This window comes from Alligator sinensis, unplaced genomic scaffold, assembly GCF_000455745.1.
Source record: "Alligator sinensis unplaced genomic scaffold, ASM45574v1 scaffold547_1, whole genome shotgun sequence".
Taxonomy (NCBI): Eukaryota; Metazoa; Chordata; order Crocodylia; family Alligatoridae; genus Alligator; species Alligator sinensis.
Window position 1 is genome coordinate 1,865,538 of NW_005842217.1, and position 19,181 is coordinate 1,884,718.

Here is a 19,181-nt window from a genome sequence, read left to right on the forward strand (position 1 = left end):
GGCCCTCGCGCTGGGGACACGTCCGGGGGCCCCTGGGAGCCCTTTGGCCAAGGCTGGAGTTGCCTCGAGCCCGTTTAGCGCTGGGTGGCGGGGACCCTGGGCCCACGTCCACACCCAGGGTCGTGGGAGCCCTGTGCCGGGACAGCGGGGCGCTCATCGGATGCCCTCGCTGCTGTTTGGGGAGCGGGACCCTGGGCAGGGGGTTTCGCTCGGCACCGAAACGGGCTCTCCGGTACCTCTCTACCATGGGGAAACTGAGGTTTGTACGGACCGGGTCGAAAGCAAGTCTCCCGTGGCGACTTCGAGGCACTCAGTAGATGTGCGAGTGTCCGTTAAAAAAATGCCTCGGGTCTCTGCCGACGGCTTCTTGGTGGATCAGTTTGGTCTCCGTTTCCGTCCGGCGCTGGCCAGCCCCCGAACCCAAGCGGTGGGAAACTAGAAAATACTCGGTTCTGTGCCGTTGAGCCGTCTGATCTCTGCAGAGGAGTGTAAACAGAACGGTTTCCCCTTCCATCACGCATACAGTGTGCGTGTGTGTGTGTGTACACACAGACACATACACAACTAGCGTCTTCAGATGATGGAATCTGACAAGTGGAAGCTCCGTCCTTGGAGGTCGTTAAGACCCGGCTAGATAAAGCCGTGGCCGGAATGGTCCTGCTTTGAACAGGGGATTGGACTAGATGTGACCTCCCGAGGTCCACTCCCATCCAACCTCTTAATTTGTTGTGATTCTGTGTTGCAAACTGGTCCACGTTGAGTTTTAGTTGTTGTTCTGAGAATTGGAAGCAGCCTCTGTAAAACTGGTGGTTGTGAATTAAAGAAGTGCCTATTAGCACTTCTTATATCAAACCGATGCGTCCCATAGCAGTTAAGTAACCGATGGACTGTAGAATTCTTTAAAGCTCCGTCTAACTGTAGCCCAGCCTTGGAGCATAGTTGTAGAGATGATCAACCAATATAATCAAAACTGTTTTAATTACAAGTTATAGGGAGCCATATGTATTCAGTATTTTTCTAAAGGGGGAAAAAAAGTAAAGGTCTGCGTGTATTAAATTACTTTTGCTTCTGGTTTATTTTGTTTTATCTTTTATTTTGTCTACTGCACAGGAGATTTGGGTTAAATTAGCAGTCTGATCAGGAGTTTTCACTAGCCCGTTTATCTTGAAATGTTATGCTTATGACTTATAATAGTATGTGGATACTCCCCTGGTCTGAGACTCTTAAGAAAGGAGCTGTCTTAATATATCAAAGGAGATTACTTCAGTGCAGTAAGATGGAAAGTCAGTAGGAGAGTTTGTTTCCCCTTTGCTCATTCAGCGACATATTAGGGAGTTGAAGAACAAATGGAACTTCAGGAATTTTAGACTTGCAGTTTTCTTAGCTTCCAAAACATGTCAACACATGGTAAAAACATGAAAACTAAGCTGAAAGATCCAGTGTAAACAAACATGTACAGGCACACTTATGATTGATGGAGGGAGTTAAATTAATGCTGAATTTGGTCCTGGAAACATTAATCCGGATTACAGAAGCTATACTTTTCTTTAGTAAGAGATATGCCTGAACCAAAGCCATTTTAGGAGTTTCAGTGATCTGGTTTCATACTATTAACTTTGAATTCCAATATTTGTGTGTGTGTGTGTGTGTGTGTGTGTGTGTGTGTGTGTGTGTGTGAAAATCCTAGCTGGCTTCTAACTGCTTGTAACCCATGTAGGACGCATTGCATCAACAATGTCTAACTTTGGTGGAATCTGGCCTGTGTGGCTTTTTGAAGGCTGGATGTGACTGCCCTCTGCGAGAGCCATTGTGTGGATGTTGCTTTGGAACTTGGGCCGAATGCCTCCCTCCCCCCTGCCACCTATTTGAGTCACTAGCAGTGACCAAAGACCCCAAATACAAGTGATGATCATATTCACCCTTTAGGGTCCAGAGTCATGTGGGCAGCAAGTTTAAATCTCTTGTGGGCTGTATTTGACCCATGAACTGCCACTTGAACAGCTCTGTGTTACGTTACATCATTGGTAGGGCATTGGCAGCGCCCACATCCTCCTGCTTTACCTGTGACAATTTAGGGTGTTCTTGGTAGGAGTTTTGTGACCGGTTGATTTGTATGTAATAGTATAGACCAAATACTTGGATGATTTAGAAAGGGATGATCCTGCCTTGAGCAGGGGCTTGAACTCCTGAGGTCCCTTCCAGCTCTATTTTTCTGTAAACGCAGCTCCCGTTTCTTCATAATGGGATAATTTGCAGGTAGAATAGATAATGGAAACGCCCACTTCACGCAAGACCTTTGGCTCTCAGAGTCTGAGTACGCTGTTCTACCATCCAAAATAATTTAGCCGTGTTTCACCTCAGGCTGTTTTTCAGAGGAGGTTATGCTTATTCTATATAAATGTTCTCAGAGGATGATTTACTCAGTTGAATTCAAGGTCCGTATGAACTTTTAATCATTTTTTTAAGCTAAATGAGGTTTCTGTTAGTTCTTCAATCACACCAGTTCATCTCTTGCAAGACTATTACTATATTTGCTTGTAGCAAATGGTACAATTAAGGTAGATAGTGCTAGCTGAGACTGCAAAGACATTACAGTCCATTTGATGACATTTGTTAGTCTGTTGCTGTGTTCCCCATACATGCTTCCAAATCTAGTCAACATTGGACAGGCCCAGCTGAATCGGGGTGTCTGAGGTCTCTTTTCTATTGCTGGAGCCACAGTTTCAAGCACCTTTTTAGTAGCTCATAAACCAAAGTAGCAGCTGATACTGCTGCTTAATGTCTGCCAGCAGAGTACTATTGTCTTATCTGTGCCCATAGAGCTGAACAAATTGATACCTGAATTTCTTATCCACCAGGCAGAGTAATAAGGGTGGGATGTAAGTGGAATTGTGAGGAGGGGATATGGTGGGGGGCAGACAACTCGGGATACCTGGCCTGGGGTGGAGCAGGGGACTCGAGAAATATAGATGTTACCTTAGGAGTAAGCAAGGTAAGGGATGGAGATGGCCGTAGCCCTTAGCATAAGGGGGAAGGTGGAGATGGAATTGCTGGGACTCACTTAATTGGAGAAAGGTGGCACAGTGGCATACAAGGAGGTTGTGGGTGGAGCTGAGGAATTCAGGAAACACGGTGTGGAGCAAGATATGTACACACAAGCATCAAACTATATTGTCCCCCCTCTCTCCATTTAATTAGAACATCACAATTTAAAAATAGGTAAAATAGGGAGGTGGAGGAATTTAATTTAAGTGAGCTTTAATGTCAGTAGACAGTAGAGCTGGAAATGGGAATATGAGAAATGGGATATGAGATTCTGATTAGAAAAGATGAGATCTGAGGCACAAAGTAGTTCTCAGTAAAGTAGTAGATTAAGCCAGTGTTAAATTTAACACATTTTCGGGTGATGGTGTGATGCACTTGTGAACTTCAAAAAGGCAGGCATGTTAAAATGCTGCTGCCATAAAGCTGACTGGCTCGCACCATTCAGTCCTGGCAGTCAGCTAACATAACTGCTTATATGATCTTGCAGAACGTTCTGCTTACGTCAAGAACGTTGAAAACTGGATTTTAATGATTAAAAAAAGAAGTCAAATTCATTGTTTCATCTGCTAATGGTCCTCAATCCCTACTGTTGGGAGTGTACATTTTTACAAAACAAAGATAATTATCTTGTTGAAAAGTCTGTCTGTCTGTCTGTCTGTCTGTCTGTCTGTCTGTCTGTCTGTCTGTCTGTCTGTCTGTCTGTCTGTCTGTCTGTCTGTCTGTCTGTCTGTCTTAAATTTGGATTTATAACAGCATAAGAACTTGATTTTTTTCTTCTCAACACTTCTGTGTAAAGGATAAGAAATGGGGTGGTGGTGGGGGCTCCAGAAAGACACTGTTTTGGGGAGGGGCAGAAGAATGAAATCAGGAACAATTTCAATGCGTAAACTTTATTCAAGTGCACTTATACAAATTATAACCAGACTTTGCTGGCTACAGGAGAGTATCAGTGGGAGCTGTCAGAATAAGATGGTAATGCTTTACAAAAATTTCATGTGGAATTCTAATAACTGCTCCTTTTAGTACAAGGTTAGGTGGAAAATAGGTTGTCTGTGGAGTTAGTCCCAGTTATTTATTGAAGGTTATAAGGTTCTGGGTGCCCTTGACATTTATTTAAAAACATAAATCATTACAGAAAAAATTAGCAGCCAAATCCGTCGTATTCTGGCACTACGAACTAATCCTTGCAGCAAAAAGAATAAAGAATTACCAATTTGCTTCCCAGATCACCCTCTTTGACAATGCCTTCTGTCTTTTAAAAAGATGAGCTTCTGGCACCTGCCCTGTGTCAGCAGATTGTCAATATCTGACTGGGATGAGTGTAGAGCGAGATCCGAAGTTGGTGAGCCTCTGCTAACAGTTTTCTCTTACTCTGCTGATCAGAACTACAGCACCAGGGCATTGGGAGAAAGGCAGATCTATGGGTGTTTGAATCCTTTAAGATGTTAGTTTTCATTTAAAAACATGAAAACTGAAAGGCTACCAATAATAATGGGGAAAGTATATTATATACTAGCAGTGAGATACCAAATGAGCAAACGAATTCTCCACTTGCATCAGCTTCTCAATGGCTTTAAAACGATATCTTAGAGTCTTGTTTAAAAGCAAACCAAAAAAAAGGCTGGACCGAAAGAAAGCCAGCCTCACCTTATTTGTTGCATGGCTGCTACTCTTGCTGATTGTTGCTGACCATCTATCAGTAAGGATTGCTTTCCTGGTTCACATGTTTCATTCATAGTATGATCCAGCAGTATTTGTGAGCCATGTCCAAAGCATTTTTTTTTGTCTGTTTCACATAACAAACAATTTTTGGTTAAAATTAATTATTCCACTACTTCAACACACAGCAGTTTTTTACTTCAGGAATTTGTGTTGTTTCTTAATGTTCTTCTCCTACGATCAAACTAAAATGTAATGTAATTTATTGCATTCCACAGAGAATTGAATAGACTTTAAAATTCTAAAATAAAACTTAATCACTTTTGTCAGAGGCAAGGATTTCTTAGGGTGATATCTTCTATTGGGCCAGCTGCATAGTTGGAACAGAGTTAGACAAGCTTTTGAATGCAAAATATTCTTCACCCTTAAAAGATGATTTATAGTGATAATGATAATATATCACCCTAAGAAATCCTGGACCGTCACAGTTACAACATCATGCTAACAGTACCATCACTTTTTTGGAAACTTTTTGCGTTAGACTTCCCTAACCATGGAATTCTTTGTTTCCTGGGTCAAGTTCTTGTGTTATAAGAACAATCCAGTTTGTCTAGAATTGTTACGGATGATTTAGTCCAAGTTAGAAAAATAGTTTAAAACTTTTGTGGTGTTAGAGTTCATTATCAAACTTTCCATTTTTCCAAACTATATTGAGACAACTTTTATTAGTGTTCTGTCGACAAATGATCTGAAATATTTATTTGGTAGATTTTGAGATACATTTTGAATACTGAAGTTCAAAATGGCAACACGATGGTGAACTGTGTCATATCTCTCAATTATTCAAGTCATTTCTCTTTTCAGACTTGGTTAGAGTAGGCCAGTGGCACCATAGGGTGCCTTGGCTTGAGATCCTTTTAAGGGTGATGCACAATGTTATCATTGTTAGGTGTGCAAACAGGATTCACAAGATGAAACCTTGAGTTTTCATATAGGAATATATAGTGTTAAAAACATGGTATTTATGAGTTCTTTGCAGTAAAAGAATTGTATCATTTTGCTATACACACAAACAAGTGAAAATTTAAGAGCTGGCATTTTATGAATTGCCTTGAAGTTATCAATGATTGCCTCAAATCTAAGGTGGAGAACCACTGGAACAGACTCTGGACTTGGATCATGATATAAAGCATTCACCTGTGGCTTTAAGAAAAGGAGGGTTTAGAATGACCATTTTAGTTCAGGTCTTGAAATACTTGAAGGGTAGTTCTTCAGTTACATTCCATATGATATGAAACTTTTTCCTGAAACCAGGTGAACTAGTCATGATTTAGCTCTTCATTTAGTTTTCTTCGTGTGCAAAACCTGTTGTGAAAGGGACTAAATCTTAAGATTACTATCCTTTTTTTAAAGGACTTAGGCAGACAAGGCGTCTGAGTTGCAACCAAGTTTATCAAATAGAACTTCTGAAATAACTTTTATTTATATTTCTATTTTCTGTCCATGTCAGAACTTCCTGATAGCTTTATTAGTGAAAGGGGAAAATTGCAAGATACTTAAACATTTTTAGGTGGATAGGGAACTTAAATGGATCGTAATAGGATTTCAGGGTTGTGCTAGTTACGTTGGGGAAATTATATCAGAGCTTTCAAAACTGAATATGAAACTTGGTAAATAAAAATGAATAAATTATTAATGAGATCAGGATTTCTTAAGGTTTTTTTTTTTTTATTGGACCAACTATGTAGTTGGGATAATAGACTTCTAGGCTGTAGATTTTCCATTTTATGTGCTGGATTTCAGTATCTTCCATGTTACGGTAGTGTTGTAGCTGCGGTGGTCCAGAAATTATGCACGAGAGTTTAACATTGGCCAGCTACGTAGCTGGGATAATAAAAGATATCACCCTAAAGAAATCCTTTCTGTGTGAATAATGTCTGGACTGTGACAGCTACAACATCACTCTTATTCAATGCTTACACAACATCACTCTTATACACCTAAATTATTAACTACTCATTAATTTGAAAGGTAATAGATGCAGTTCAAGTAAATGCATGCATTATTTTGGTAACACAACTTCTGTTGCAAATTTTGGTGCAGTTCAGAAAACAAGGAGAGATTACTTGAGTTTGATTTCTTGTATTTAGTGGGCGGAAACAACTGCAAGAGCAAATTAGCAGCGTCTTTGTTTATGTGCCTGTCACACACACTGTTCTTTCTTCATGGTGTAGGTAGATCTAAAACTTAATCCAATGAAGATGAACTGCTTTGCTTTAGTAAATAAATAGTTCCCCTACTTAGGGGGTTTTATTGTAAAAATCTTAATTTTTTTTCCAAGTTCCTGCTGTCTTGTACAATACAATGATTGTTTTTGTAAAGGTCTCTTTAGAGATTAGTTTCATACAAACTAGCTGAGTATGATCATACCAGTGTGTGGAATCACAATCAAGCATAAAAAATTAGTTTGTTAGCTTGTGCCCAGAATTTGGATATTCTGAGATTAAACTAATTTGTGCGAGAAGTAATGTTCAGAAGGCAGGCATAGATAGCACTTTCACAGGGCATAACACCATTCTGAAGAGTGGCTCTTAGAGAAGGAAGTGAGGCATTTTTTCATGTAGCACTTAGGCTTTCTAGCGTTAATAAGTACATGTGAGAGCTCATTTTTGGTATTCTGTTTCATTTTTACATGTTATTTTAATTTTCCGTACCCTAGAATGAACTCATTTTCAGGAGTGATGGGATTTCTTTGAGCTCCACAGACTGGGCCTCTGAGTCCAAGCAGAGGCCAGGGGCCCGCTGAAAGGGAATCTTTTTTCTCTTTTGGAGATCTCTCATGTGCACGGAACAAACCCGTGTCTGAAGAGAGCGCCTGGAAGACAAACCTGCCTTGTGTTATTGAACCACAGCTGAATATTTTACCTGTCATAGTATTAAAGTCATTTGGGTATTCAGTTAAGGATTTAAGGCTGTATTTCACAGAGAGATTAAAAATGAAACTCATTCATTAAAAATGAAACAACCTTTTGCTGTCATTTTCTTGTTTATACTGTTGAAGCATGTCAGTAGCAAATTGATAAATTTTGGGTGGAAAAGTATATGATGTATATGAGTAGATAGATGATCATGTAAGAGAAGCCCTGCTAGCTTACCCCTCAGAAGTGTACAGATTTATGTGTAGCTGGTTCAGTCCTTCAGGTCAGCTGCTTTAGCTTTTCTTAAGTATTACTAAAAATATTTGCAAGTTATTGTGTATGAGCCAGTAAGATGATCTCTTTCACCTGTGCTCTGCTTCTACCATCAGTTCATTTGGTAGATGTCAATTTGTGGCTTACAAGTGTAGCTGAGTGTGTTTAGTTAAATTTCAAGGGAAAGAAGGTGCCTAATTAAATAAGCGTGGTTTGCTTTTCCTGGGTCACGCTTACTTGTGTATCTGTGATTCAGAGAAACCAATTTCTTAGCTGCAGGTAGTCTTTCTTTTGATTTTAATGGGAAACTTCAGGTTACAGGTTGAAGTTTTCACTCGCTGAATAAAAGTTTCTGTAGCTTTAAAATTTGCTTAGAGTAAGGCTTCCATTGCCACAAATGCTAGTCCAATAATGATGAGTTGGAACTGGATTCTTTTTATGCAAACAAAGAGCCATATTTTCTAGCCCAACTTAGCTCTCTGAAATCAGAATGCATTTATTTATCCTTGGGATAAGTTTTTCTTCATTGCAGAATATATTTTATAATGCTATATTTAGTTAACTTATCAATTTTAATTCCTTTCTAGGTATTTAATTTTGCTAATCAAACTTCTAAAGGTCACAGTTTATCTGCATCTCAGTAAAATGGATGATCTTATGCAAATAATGTGTTAACTATTGACTCAATTTTTCAAAATATTTTCGACTAAGCCATTTAAATGTTTTGAAAAAAATTAGTCTTCTCAGTGTCCTATACAAATCTGCATACATTCCAGTCACTGCATGTTGAACATGGATATTTAAGCCCAACATATACTAAAGGAAATTACCAGTGGAAATCCCCTATCAAATGGAGCATAATTTTGATGTGTTATCTTATTTTTAAGTGCATTACTGCTAGTACTAATGATACTCCATGCATTAAAGCTCACTTCATTTTCCAAGAAATGAAAATGTAGTCCTAAGATGCTATTCTTCTGACAATTGTTGATATTTGTTTGGTAGGTGTAATCGCCTGTCAGTTTTAAGGAAAACCGAAACTTTCGAAAATTAATCCTAATGCATTTTTTTAGCAATATGCTGGAGCATCGTAAGGCTTAATTGTTGAACTACAACTTGGTTTGGGACCCCTAAGCAAAATATAGTATGGAAACAATTACCTGAAAAGTGCTGCTTTTACAACATTCTAAAGATTAATAGGAGTATTAAAAACAATAATGGCTTATTTTATCCTGCCATTTTTAATGGAACTTTCTCTTCCTACGTATTTGTTCAGAAGCTCCATGTTCACAAGATGGCAATATTCGTGATTTTGAACTTAGGGCCCAGGGCTGCAACCAGTAGTCTACAGAGCCATTGGTTCTGACCTTTGAAGCCATTGGCCTTCAGCTGCAGGGGCCTTTGCCCACTCCGCAGCTAGGTAGTGGGGAGAAGCAGCAGCTGCTGATGCCAGCCTGCCTCTTACCTGAGCTTGGTTATTCTAGCCTGTTGCAGAAAATGTTATCAAACAATGTTGTAGAGTAAGGGGAGTAAGTTTTTCCGAGTCTCAACTTTAATTCATATCTACTGTCCTGTGCCCTAAATCAGTTAGCTCTGTGACAATGCACTTGTGTGTCTGTGTGTACCCCCCCACCCCTCCCCGCCCTGCTGAGGTCCAGTCCTTGGCCTTAGTCTGATTTATGCCCTCTCGCCTTTTCCCCAAGCTTCTTCACAGTGTCTGCATTATAGATTCAGGCTCTTCCTGCAGGATCCCCACTCTTCTCTGCTGCTGGAGCACATCTGTCCTATACTGCTGGAGCCTATCTTTTACGTCCGGGTGAGGATGGGGCCTTCTAGTTTGTGTGTCCTTCTTGGATTCCCCACCCCCTGTCTTTGTAATGGAGATCAGCGAGGGCCCTGTTGCACTCCCAGTATTCAGCCCAAGGTCTTTTTTTTATTTTTTTAAACTAGAACCTTAGCATTATTGACTTACTTACCCTTGCATATTTATTTTTGCAATGGTCCTGAGTGAGTGTTACTTTATACTTGTCACAGAGTCAGGGAATGCTGAATTTTAGTTTTAAAATGATTTCAAAAACCTTAGCCACCCTGTCTATCCTATTGTTAGCAAACATTAACTAAAAATATTTTTGTAAGTCATACATGCTAGGAGTAACTAATTCATGCTGTGTAGCATTTCTGTTTTATTTCCATTAGCTATCCGACGTCCTTAGGTATGAGGCCAAGTGACTCATCGATGCAACATGAGAATGGTAGCTGTCCTCCAAGTCATTCATTTGTTTGTTTTGAGGTTTGAGTCAGATTAGAAGCCTGTAACAGACTTTCATAATGTGCAAGGAAGTTTCTAAATATATTTTGAAAGCAAGCCATTATAAAAGTGTGTAAATTGATTGGGACAGCGATGTCTGGAAATGAGCTGACAGCACAACCATATTTTTAAGTGACTTATCCAAGAAGAGCCCATCTAAAACAAAATGATAGTAAACACAGCTGGTCCTTGTCTACAGTTATTTTAAGGAGAGTCGCAATAGTCTGAGTTTGCAACTCTGCAACCTCTGTTCTTATTCACTTATTAGTCGCAGGTTCTTCGTTACACTTGTGGTGTTTTCAAAGAGTCATAAGGTGTGCCATGCAGAGGCAGACCAGTGGGCTGTCTAGCCCAATATCCTGTTTCTGACCGTGGCAACAGTAGATGCTTTAGTGGAGGAATATCTCTTTAATAGCTATTAATGGGCTTGTCCTCCATGAATTTGCCTAATCCCTTTTTGAGCCTGGTTATAATATTTGTTGCAACAGCCTCCAGTGACAGTGAGTTCCGCAAGCGAATTACTCATTGCATAAGTGTTTCCTTTTATGCAATGTGTAGTTTTGTGTTAAACCTGTCTCCTGTTCATTTCAGTAGATACCTCATAGTTCTAGTATTCTGGGATTTGGTGAATAACAGTTTTCTTTTCACTTTATTGATACTCTTCATGATTTGATAGCCTTATATCATCTTTTCGCTCAGCTTTCTCCTTTCCAAACTGGAGAGTCCTAGTCATTTCAGTCTCTTCTGGTGTACAGCTGCTCCATCCTGATAAACTTGGTTGCCCTTCTCTGTGCCTTTTCTAATTCTACCACGTCCTTTTTGAGATGTGGAGACCAGAATTGAGCACAGTATTTAAGATGTGGATGCGCCATAGATTTATATAGTGGCATGATTGTTTTTCATTTTTGTTTTCAATTCCCTTTTTAATGATACCCAACCTTTTTGACCTTTGGCTTTTTTGTTGCTGCTGCACATTGGAGTCATTGTAGATCACAAACAATTGGCTCAAAGTCTTTCCTGAGTTGAAATGGCTAGTTCCAAGCCTAGCGTAAATTATAATTTGAGGTTATTTGTCCTCGTGTATTACTTTGTACTTGTCAACATTGAAACTTTTCTACCACTTTTTTGCCCACCTGCTTAGTTTTGCGAGATCTTTCTGCAGTTCTTCACCATCAGCTTGGGGTTGAACTGCCCAGAATAATTTAGTCTCAGCTGCAAACTTACTGACTTCACTGTACATTCATTTTTCCATTTTTTTTTAATATTGAAGAAAAATTGGGCCCAGCAGAGCTCTGTGGGAGACTCCCTCGTTACTTTCCTTGCTCCTGAAAAGTGATCATTTAGTAGGGCTGTGCGATGCTTCAGGTGGTGATTCAATTTGGAGGAGATTCAGCCCGATTTGGTGGCCAAATCTCCAAATCTGAATCGAATCAGGGTACCAATTAAAAGGTCCAAATTTATTCGAAGCTCTCTGAATCTTCAGAAAAGGTTCGGAGAGCTTGATGATTTGGGCAATCCCCAGTGGCTGCACCAGGGAGCCAGGTGGACTCTGAACTGGTAAGTGTGTGTGGGGAGGGGGGAGGGGACCATGGGGGGACCCCTGCTGCCCCCCCACTGCCCCACACTACATGGGGGGGCTCTGCATGAGCCCCCTGACGCCCCACCCTATGGGTGCCCCACCTGCCTCAGATCCGGCCCTTTAAGAAAATAAACAAAAACAAGAAAAGCCCCTGGACTCCCTGCTCCTGCTTGCAGGGAGGCTAGCCATTTATATTTTCTTGTTCTTCCTCTTGCATACAGGGCTTAAATTTAGTTAAGGAAAAATCGCATTAGGCTGGCTCTTCCTGGTCCGCTTACTGGGTTTTAACAAAAAATATCACTTGAATTTAGTTTTCATGTAGGGCAACTGGACAGGAATACTATACTGTTAAAGGTGCAAGGTTCTAATTCTATCTGCATTAGTATTTCATACATATATGAATTTACCATAATGTAATATGGTAATATGTAATTATGTGTTAATATATTGAGTCAGCTTGGGCGCTTGGTAGTAGCTACCTTTTAGTTTTGCTGATATCTGCAATGCTAAAATATTTCTGGAACAGTTAATTTATAGAGCTGTTTCTATGGTTGTGGTGTCAAACTATTCAAACAGTGTATTTGATGTTGAAGAGAACACAGAGATCCTGAGAACTGTTTTGCACAAGCTTAATCTGTATGAAGACTCTGTGATGTTTCCTGTTTTTGTACTTTTCCTTTGTCTTGTATTCAGGTTTCCTACAGCACTGGTTTTGGTTTTGGTTATCCGTGCAGTCAGGCACATTTTACTATACAAATTTTCTATATTGCAAAAATTCCTTAATTTTCTCGTTACCCAGTTCAACTGATGTAAGGAAATGATCTTCCCTGGAGGGCTTTCTATAAGGTTATTCGCCTTTTGAATATAGTTTTTCCCCAGCTCTGACATTTTAACTCCTATGTAAAAAATGTGTGGGCAGGAACTGTGCAGCCTGCGTCACTGAGTAGGAGCTGAGTGGAGAGTTTTAACCAACTTCATCAATGCTCTGCAAATCATGACATTTGTATGATGAGTAATTTTAAAAACTCCAAAGCATCTCAAAGTACAATTAGTTTTATAGTCTGTTTCTTGACAGGAAAGAGCTATATTTGCATGGAAAGATTCTCAATATAATTTTTCAGAAATTGACCATGCTTAGTATTAAAATGTATGCTTAGTTTTTACGCATAGTATATCTAACCCAATTCCTGTGGTGAGCATCCTAGTCTGTGTACAGCTAGGCGACATGTTCACTGTTAAAATGGTAGAACAGTTGGAGAGAGATTTGTACAGGTTTAGGCCCCACTTTCTCTACTCCCCTCTTCCCCCAGCACCTTGTGCTTGATTTTTATAAAATTAATTCCCACAGTTGCTGTAGTACTGAAGTTGTTCAGTCTTGAACACCCGGACATCCTTAACAACTCTTCAGCTGCACTCCTTCCTCTTCTGGGTCAATGAGCTTTGGCAAGTGCAGCTACCTTGCAGCTGGCGCATTTAGTGTTTATTTGTTCAGCTCAGCTGGCTGAAAATGGATAATCTCTGCCTTCCAAGATCGTATCCCTTATGCTGTTACTGCTTGTGCATTCTACAGTGCCAATGACTAAAATACACGGGTCCTGGCGCGCATGGACCATCCTGGGATTTCCAGTGCACCTCTGCGCGTTACCTCTAGGGTGGTCTTTACACAGACTTTTTTGGACTTTCCATAGTGATGCAAATAAAAGAAAATGCATTCTCTTGTTGACTCGCTAAGAAAATCCCACTTTACTCACAGCAGTTGTAAGAGTTATATTTTCACCTCTTTCTCTGGGGTGGGATTAGAAAGGCAGATCATCTGGTGATGAAGTTGAGAGAGAGTTTACACACTCTAAGTTGTTGGGTTTTTGGTTGTAGCAGTTTGGTCTAAAGACAGGCAGGCAAGGTTCTTTGAGTAGATGTGATATCTTTTATTAGACCAACTGAGGAGTTCGGAAAAAGAAATTCTTAGCAAGCTTTCGGACATCTGAAGAAGGGTGATTGTGCCCGAAAGCTTGCTAAGAACTTTTTTCAAAGTCCTCAGTTGGTCTAATAAAAAATATCACAACTACTCAAAGAACCTTGCCTTATACGCTCTAAGGCTTTTGTCCCATCCTAAATTTCAGATTACTTGAGGCTAAACATTTTGCCCCTTGGAGGAAGTTGAAAGTTTTCAAGAATCCAGTTGGACAGTTGCAGGGCCCCAGTCAGATTGGTCTGATTCTGTCTTTTCCAGTGTTGTCCCTTTCTGTATTATTTTCTAACCTTTCTGTTCTCTGTATGTCTTTCCCACTTATTACAAGCTTATATGTTTCAAGTTCTCAGCAGTCTTTGATCTCCCTTTCAGGCTTTATTGCTTAACTGGTCTGTGCTGTGGTCCATGTGAGCCAGGACTTGTGTGTTTTAAACCTGTTCCGCATCCTTGCAAATGTAAATGAGTTGTTGTGTGCATTTTAACCTTGCTACAGTGTCGTCAAATATTTTTTTCAACATATATTTTAATGCATTGTGTTCAGGTTCTAATCTGTATTAATTGTTTCCTTGGCAGGACCCGTCGGGGCTCAGCCCCTGCTCATGGTGCCCAGACGGCCTGGCTATGGCACCATGGGCAAGCCCATTAAATTGCTGGCCAACTGCTTCCAAGTTGAAATCCCAAAGATTGATGTCTACCTCTATGAGGTGGATATTAAACCAGATAAGTGTCCTCGGAGGGTGAACAGGTAAGTCATTCACAAAAGGTGTCTTACTATTAAACGATATTGACATAGTTAAGCAATAGAAGAGTAAATTTAAATAATGAAAAGCTTTACAAGAAAATGCTTGTTGAGAATTCAGTCATTCCTTTTTCATGTTCCCCCAGAGTTGGGTTAAACAGAAATTTCCCCCTTCCATTCACTTGGGTATTCAGATAATATGTGTGTCATTAATACTGGGGCTGAATAATCGGTCAACAAGCTCCAGGAAGATGTTACATTTGCTTAACTCTGTGGAGAACAAACAGCAACTTTTAAAGTCCATTGTGTCTTAAAGTAAACATGCCATGTTTCTTGCACTTATTTCTTAAAATACTTTCAAATACGAATAATTTCAAGACAATCCTAGAGGGGTACGTTAAACCTTTTTTCACTAATACATGGCACTAAGATTCACAATAAATATCTGATGTGAGCCAAACAATATGTTTTTCTCACTGAACCTCATTCTTGTTCAGCCAACTTAGTAACAGCTGAAGTTATTCAGAATTCAGTCTGCACTCTTTCAGGCATATCTGAGGTTTTCCTTTTTTTCAACCCCCTTTTGTTTTCACAGTATTTACTGCATGACTGGGTCAGTTAAATCCCCTGGTGGTCTGATTTCGAGGTTTATGGTTAAATGGAGAAAAAACTTGCTTTTCTCTCAGTCTAGAACAAGCTTTTATCTGATCTCGCCTGGACCGTTCAGAACTCAGTTCAGAATTTCCCCCACACAAATGTGTGACATCTACTCTGTAGCTGACATTAAAATCAACCACAGTTCACTGCTTACTTATGTAGAAACTAAAAGACAGAAGCTAGGGTTTGGTTTTGCTTTGGGGACGTGAAATCACTGCACCGACTGCGCTGACTTTTACACATGCTTAGGCAAGTAAACTTTAATGGACTTCATTGGTTGGGCTTTTCTCATGTTAGGTAATTTTTATTTTAAAATGCTGAATCACTTGATATAAAATTCAATCCCATTTTAGGCTTGTTGTATATACATAGAAATAAGTACTTACTGTACGTCATCTGCAAGTTAAGCATATAGTTTAACAATGCTCCATTTCCTTGTGAAAGTCTACTTGTGCATTTTATGTAGGTTGTGTGTATTGGTTGCAATATCTGTAGTTAATCTAATTTCCCATTATAAGACCCTGTCTTTGGTTGCTTATAACTTTACTGATCTCTTAACTGCTTGGAGTGAAATTTTTCAAGCCCTGCAAAGACCCTAGATATTTTTTAAATTTCAGCCACTTGAGATTAAGGTATGGGAAAATTACCTTTTTTGCCAACATTAAATTCTCGTCATTTAAGAAAATGTAGTACCTCTATACATTGGTGCAGAAAAATGAATGTAGCTGGGAGGGCCTTTCTCTTGAACATTTACCTAGATTTGGCTGAGTGAAATGGTTATAAAATGACACTTGACTCTGAGATTTGTTACAAAGCTGACAGTTAAGTTCCCTGCAGGTTGGTTGTGTCTTGAGCATGCTCCAACTGAGGGTTACAAGAGATCAGTGGGATATTTCTTTGCAGTTCTTCCCAGGGCTCAGACTAGCTGTTGTGTGGGGCACCAGTATTGAACATAGGCGCCTCTTCTGCGCTTTGGTCACTTCCCCTGTTGGAACCCAGGCAAAAGGAATAAAGGAACTGGCCTGGAGTCCAGAGAAACAGTGGGATGGGGATGTCTTAGAGTGGACTAAGGAAAATAAGGACAGAAAGGAGCAGACTGGGAGGGAGAATACTAGTGGACCTAGTTTAAGGGGTGAAGCCCCCTAGAATTGGGCCCAGGATTATAGACTATTTCTTTGCTATCAGATGGCACACCCTCACAAGTGGGAATATGCATTTCCCTGGGAATAAACCTAAGTCGCACAATATGTGTTGCTGCTACTTGTCCCTAGGGAACACCCAAGTACGTGCACTACGGCACACTCTCATGCATGTGTTTCTACCCTGCTTCCTTTTTTTAGGCATGGGGTTTTTTTGACACTAGAATCTCCAATAGTCAACCCCTTTCCTCCTGTGCTGTAAATTAGTAGTGCCAGGAACACTTCCATGTGTATTGCATGTGTGCAGTGCCAGACAGGTCTGCAGTGCCACGTACCGCATGTGTGCGCTCATGTGGAAGCACCAGAGGAGGTGGCTCTGGAACTCAGTGGTTTAGTGTCTAATGATTGGTCCACATAAGCTGCCAGTTACTCCCGAAGTAAAGTGGTAGAGGTCTGTGCTGTGGATCCAAAGGATTCGGCTCTGCTCGATGGCACGGGTCCTGGTCAGCATGCCTTTTTATAATAGAATTTGGTTTTAGTTGAGATTTTTTTTTTTTTTTAAACAATAAAAACTGAAAGTGATTTTCACCTCTTAAAAAGTTAGAAGTGTCCAGGCTGCAATCAAGAACTCAGTAGCTGGTTTGCACAGGAAACTTTAATTCTGGCACTGAACAGTTCTTAACTGTTGTGGGATTGGCTTTGCAGCCTTGACATACTTCTAACAGTGTTTTTATATGCAGAATTTGCATATCTTGTTCTTAATGTCTTGAATTTTTGGAACAAGCTATGACTCTGGAGTTCAGAAAATTAGCTTGGTCCAAAATGTGCCAATAAAAAGAATAAATTATTTTATGAAAGCTTGTTCTTTTTCCCTGCTCCTCGTATTTCAGTAAAAACCGTTCACCCTCGAAGAGAAGACGGGAAAGAGGGAGACTTTTCTCATTAGTGTCTTATGCAGTTGATTCACCATGTGGGAAGCACTGGGTACAGAGCAAATTAACTTTTTCAGCTCTGGCCTTCATAGAAAAAAGAAAATAGAAAACACACCCATAAATGTCTTTGAAATCTGTGCTGTTTCATCTAAGTATTGTACATACAGTATTGAGCATGCAAATCTATCCCTCTTCCTGCTGTGTATCGTATTGGGTTCTCATAATACTACTTGGCCATTAGTTCCCATTTCAGATGAATGGTTTCAGGATGCATTTGGATAATACACTAAAAGGTGTTCTATAATATCTAAGCTATTTAAAAGGTCAGTATAATAAATTGCCAAAATTGGGTTTTATATTGAAAACTCAAACACTAAGCTTGTGAACTGCAGATTACTTGGGTACTGTTCTATCAGGTACCCAAAGATTATGGAATCATCATCTGGAGGATTCAACAGAAATATTAACTCACCAGTGCTGACTCTCCTGATCACATTTCTGATTACTGAAAAAGATTGGTTTTAGCTTCTTGTAATTTGGTGGAAGCCTGGACGTTAATAAATGCTAGTTTGCCAAAAGCTGCGAGGGAGGGCTTTCTAAAGTGCAAACTTAAATGCCTTTATTTGCATTTTGCACCCATCTGTTTTAGAGGAAGTATCTGATAAAATGCTGACTGAGAAGCTGTACTTTCAGCTGCAGCTGTGTAAGTTTTTTCTCTACTCCCCTGGGAGAACCACATCAAAGAGTGCAACAGCTAACACTCTGTCTACTTAACTCTCCCTTAAGGTGGGGAAGTTTACAGCTGTCTGAAAATCACACACAACTTGATATCAACTGTTTTGAAGTAATATCTTAATAAATCACCTTGAAAAAACAGAACCCTGTCCTCTTTCTTATTCTTGTTCACATTTTTAGCGTGGTGTCACTTAATGATTGTTACTACACGTCAAGTTCTTATCAGAGCTTCTGTTGTATTGATTGTTCATTATAGTTTTGTTGTGTGTGTTAAAGTTTTCTGCCCATGGTTGAGAGGGGTTGAGAAAAGTTTTGGTTTTTTTAAACTACTCATCTGAGATTATAGCTGGAGTAGGTAGCACCACCTTACAAGATCATCTTGAAGACCCTTGGTATCAGTGGCTGATAACTGCTAAGGCAAGGGTGGGTTGAAATATAGATCACAGGCCTGCAAATGGATTTTGTCCAGCTCATGGTGGGTCCCTTGGTCTTGCCTGGCCCAAGTGCTGTTTGATCCGTGGTGCAGGAAGAATAGATTTGCATCCTCAATTCTGTATGTACAGTACCTAGATGAAACAGTACAGATCTCAAAGAAACTTATGGGAGTGTTTTCTATTTTCTTTTCCCTATTTTTACCCTATTTACTTATCCCTACTGCCACCCCCAAATGTGCAGCAGGACTGGGGCAGCTCCATGGCGGGACTCCGTTTCTTGACAGCCCTGGTGGCGGTGGCAGCTCCTTTTGGCTGCTGCTCGCCCCCAGTCCCAGGGAGACTGGCAGGTACCCATGTGCACTACCTGGCCCTGGCCTGCCCCAGACCTGCCCTGACTAGAGCAGACCGGCTGGGACCTGCGCACACAGGCCAGCCCTGGGCCGCCCTTTGACCACTCCAGACCTGCCTGCCCATGATGAACAGCCGCCGCCGCCATGGCTGGGCAGAAGTTGCTGCTGGGCACAGGGGAAAAGTGGCCGCCTCGCCTTTGCTGCAGCCACCCAGAGCCTGTGCCCAGGCTGCCGTGCAGCTCCACTCCACTGTGGTCACTGCTGCCCCCAGCACCGCCTCTGGGCTGCCCAGCAGGACAGCAGTGGCAGTGGAGAGGAACCACAGGACAGCTGGGGAACAGGCGCCAGGTGGCTGAACCAAGAAGGTTGTGGCAGTGGTGAGGAGCTGGCAGCCGCTTCCAACCCTGCCACCCGCCTCAGTGTCCCGCAGCGGCTTTTTTGTCG

The 19,181-nt window shown here is 40.7% G+C and overlaps 1 protein-coding gene across 3 annotated transcripts in view; it reads left to right on the forward strand.

Annotated features, from left to right (window-relative positions):
* AGO3 (argonaute 3, RISC catalytic component) overlaps positions 1-19,181 on the forward strand; it is a 65,246-nt gene that overhangs the window by 12,324 nt on the left and 33,741 nt on the right. For 2 of the 3 annotated variants that reach the window (XM_025208048.1, XM_014521501.2), the window contains exon 2: positions 14,325-14,496. In XM_025208048.1, coding sequence (XP_025063833.1) covers positions 14,351-14,496 — 146 coding nt within the window. In that variant the 5' untranslated portion in view covers positions 14,325-14,350. Of the gene's footprint in view, positions 1-14,324; positions 14,497-19,181 lie in introns of those variants that run through there. The other variant, XM_025208049.1, reaches the window with a different exon arrangement.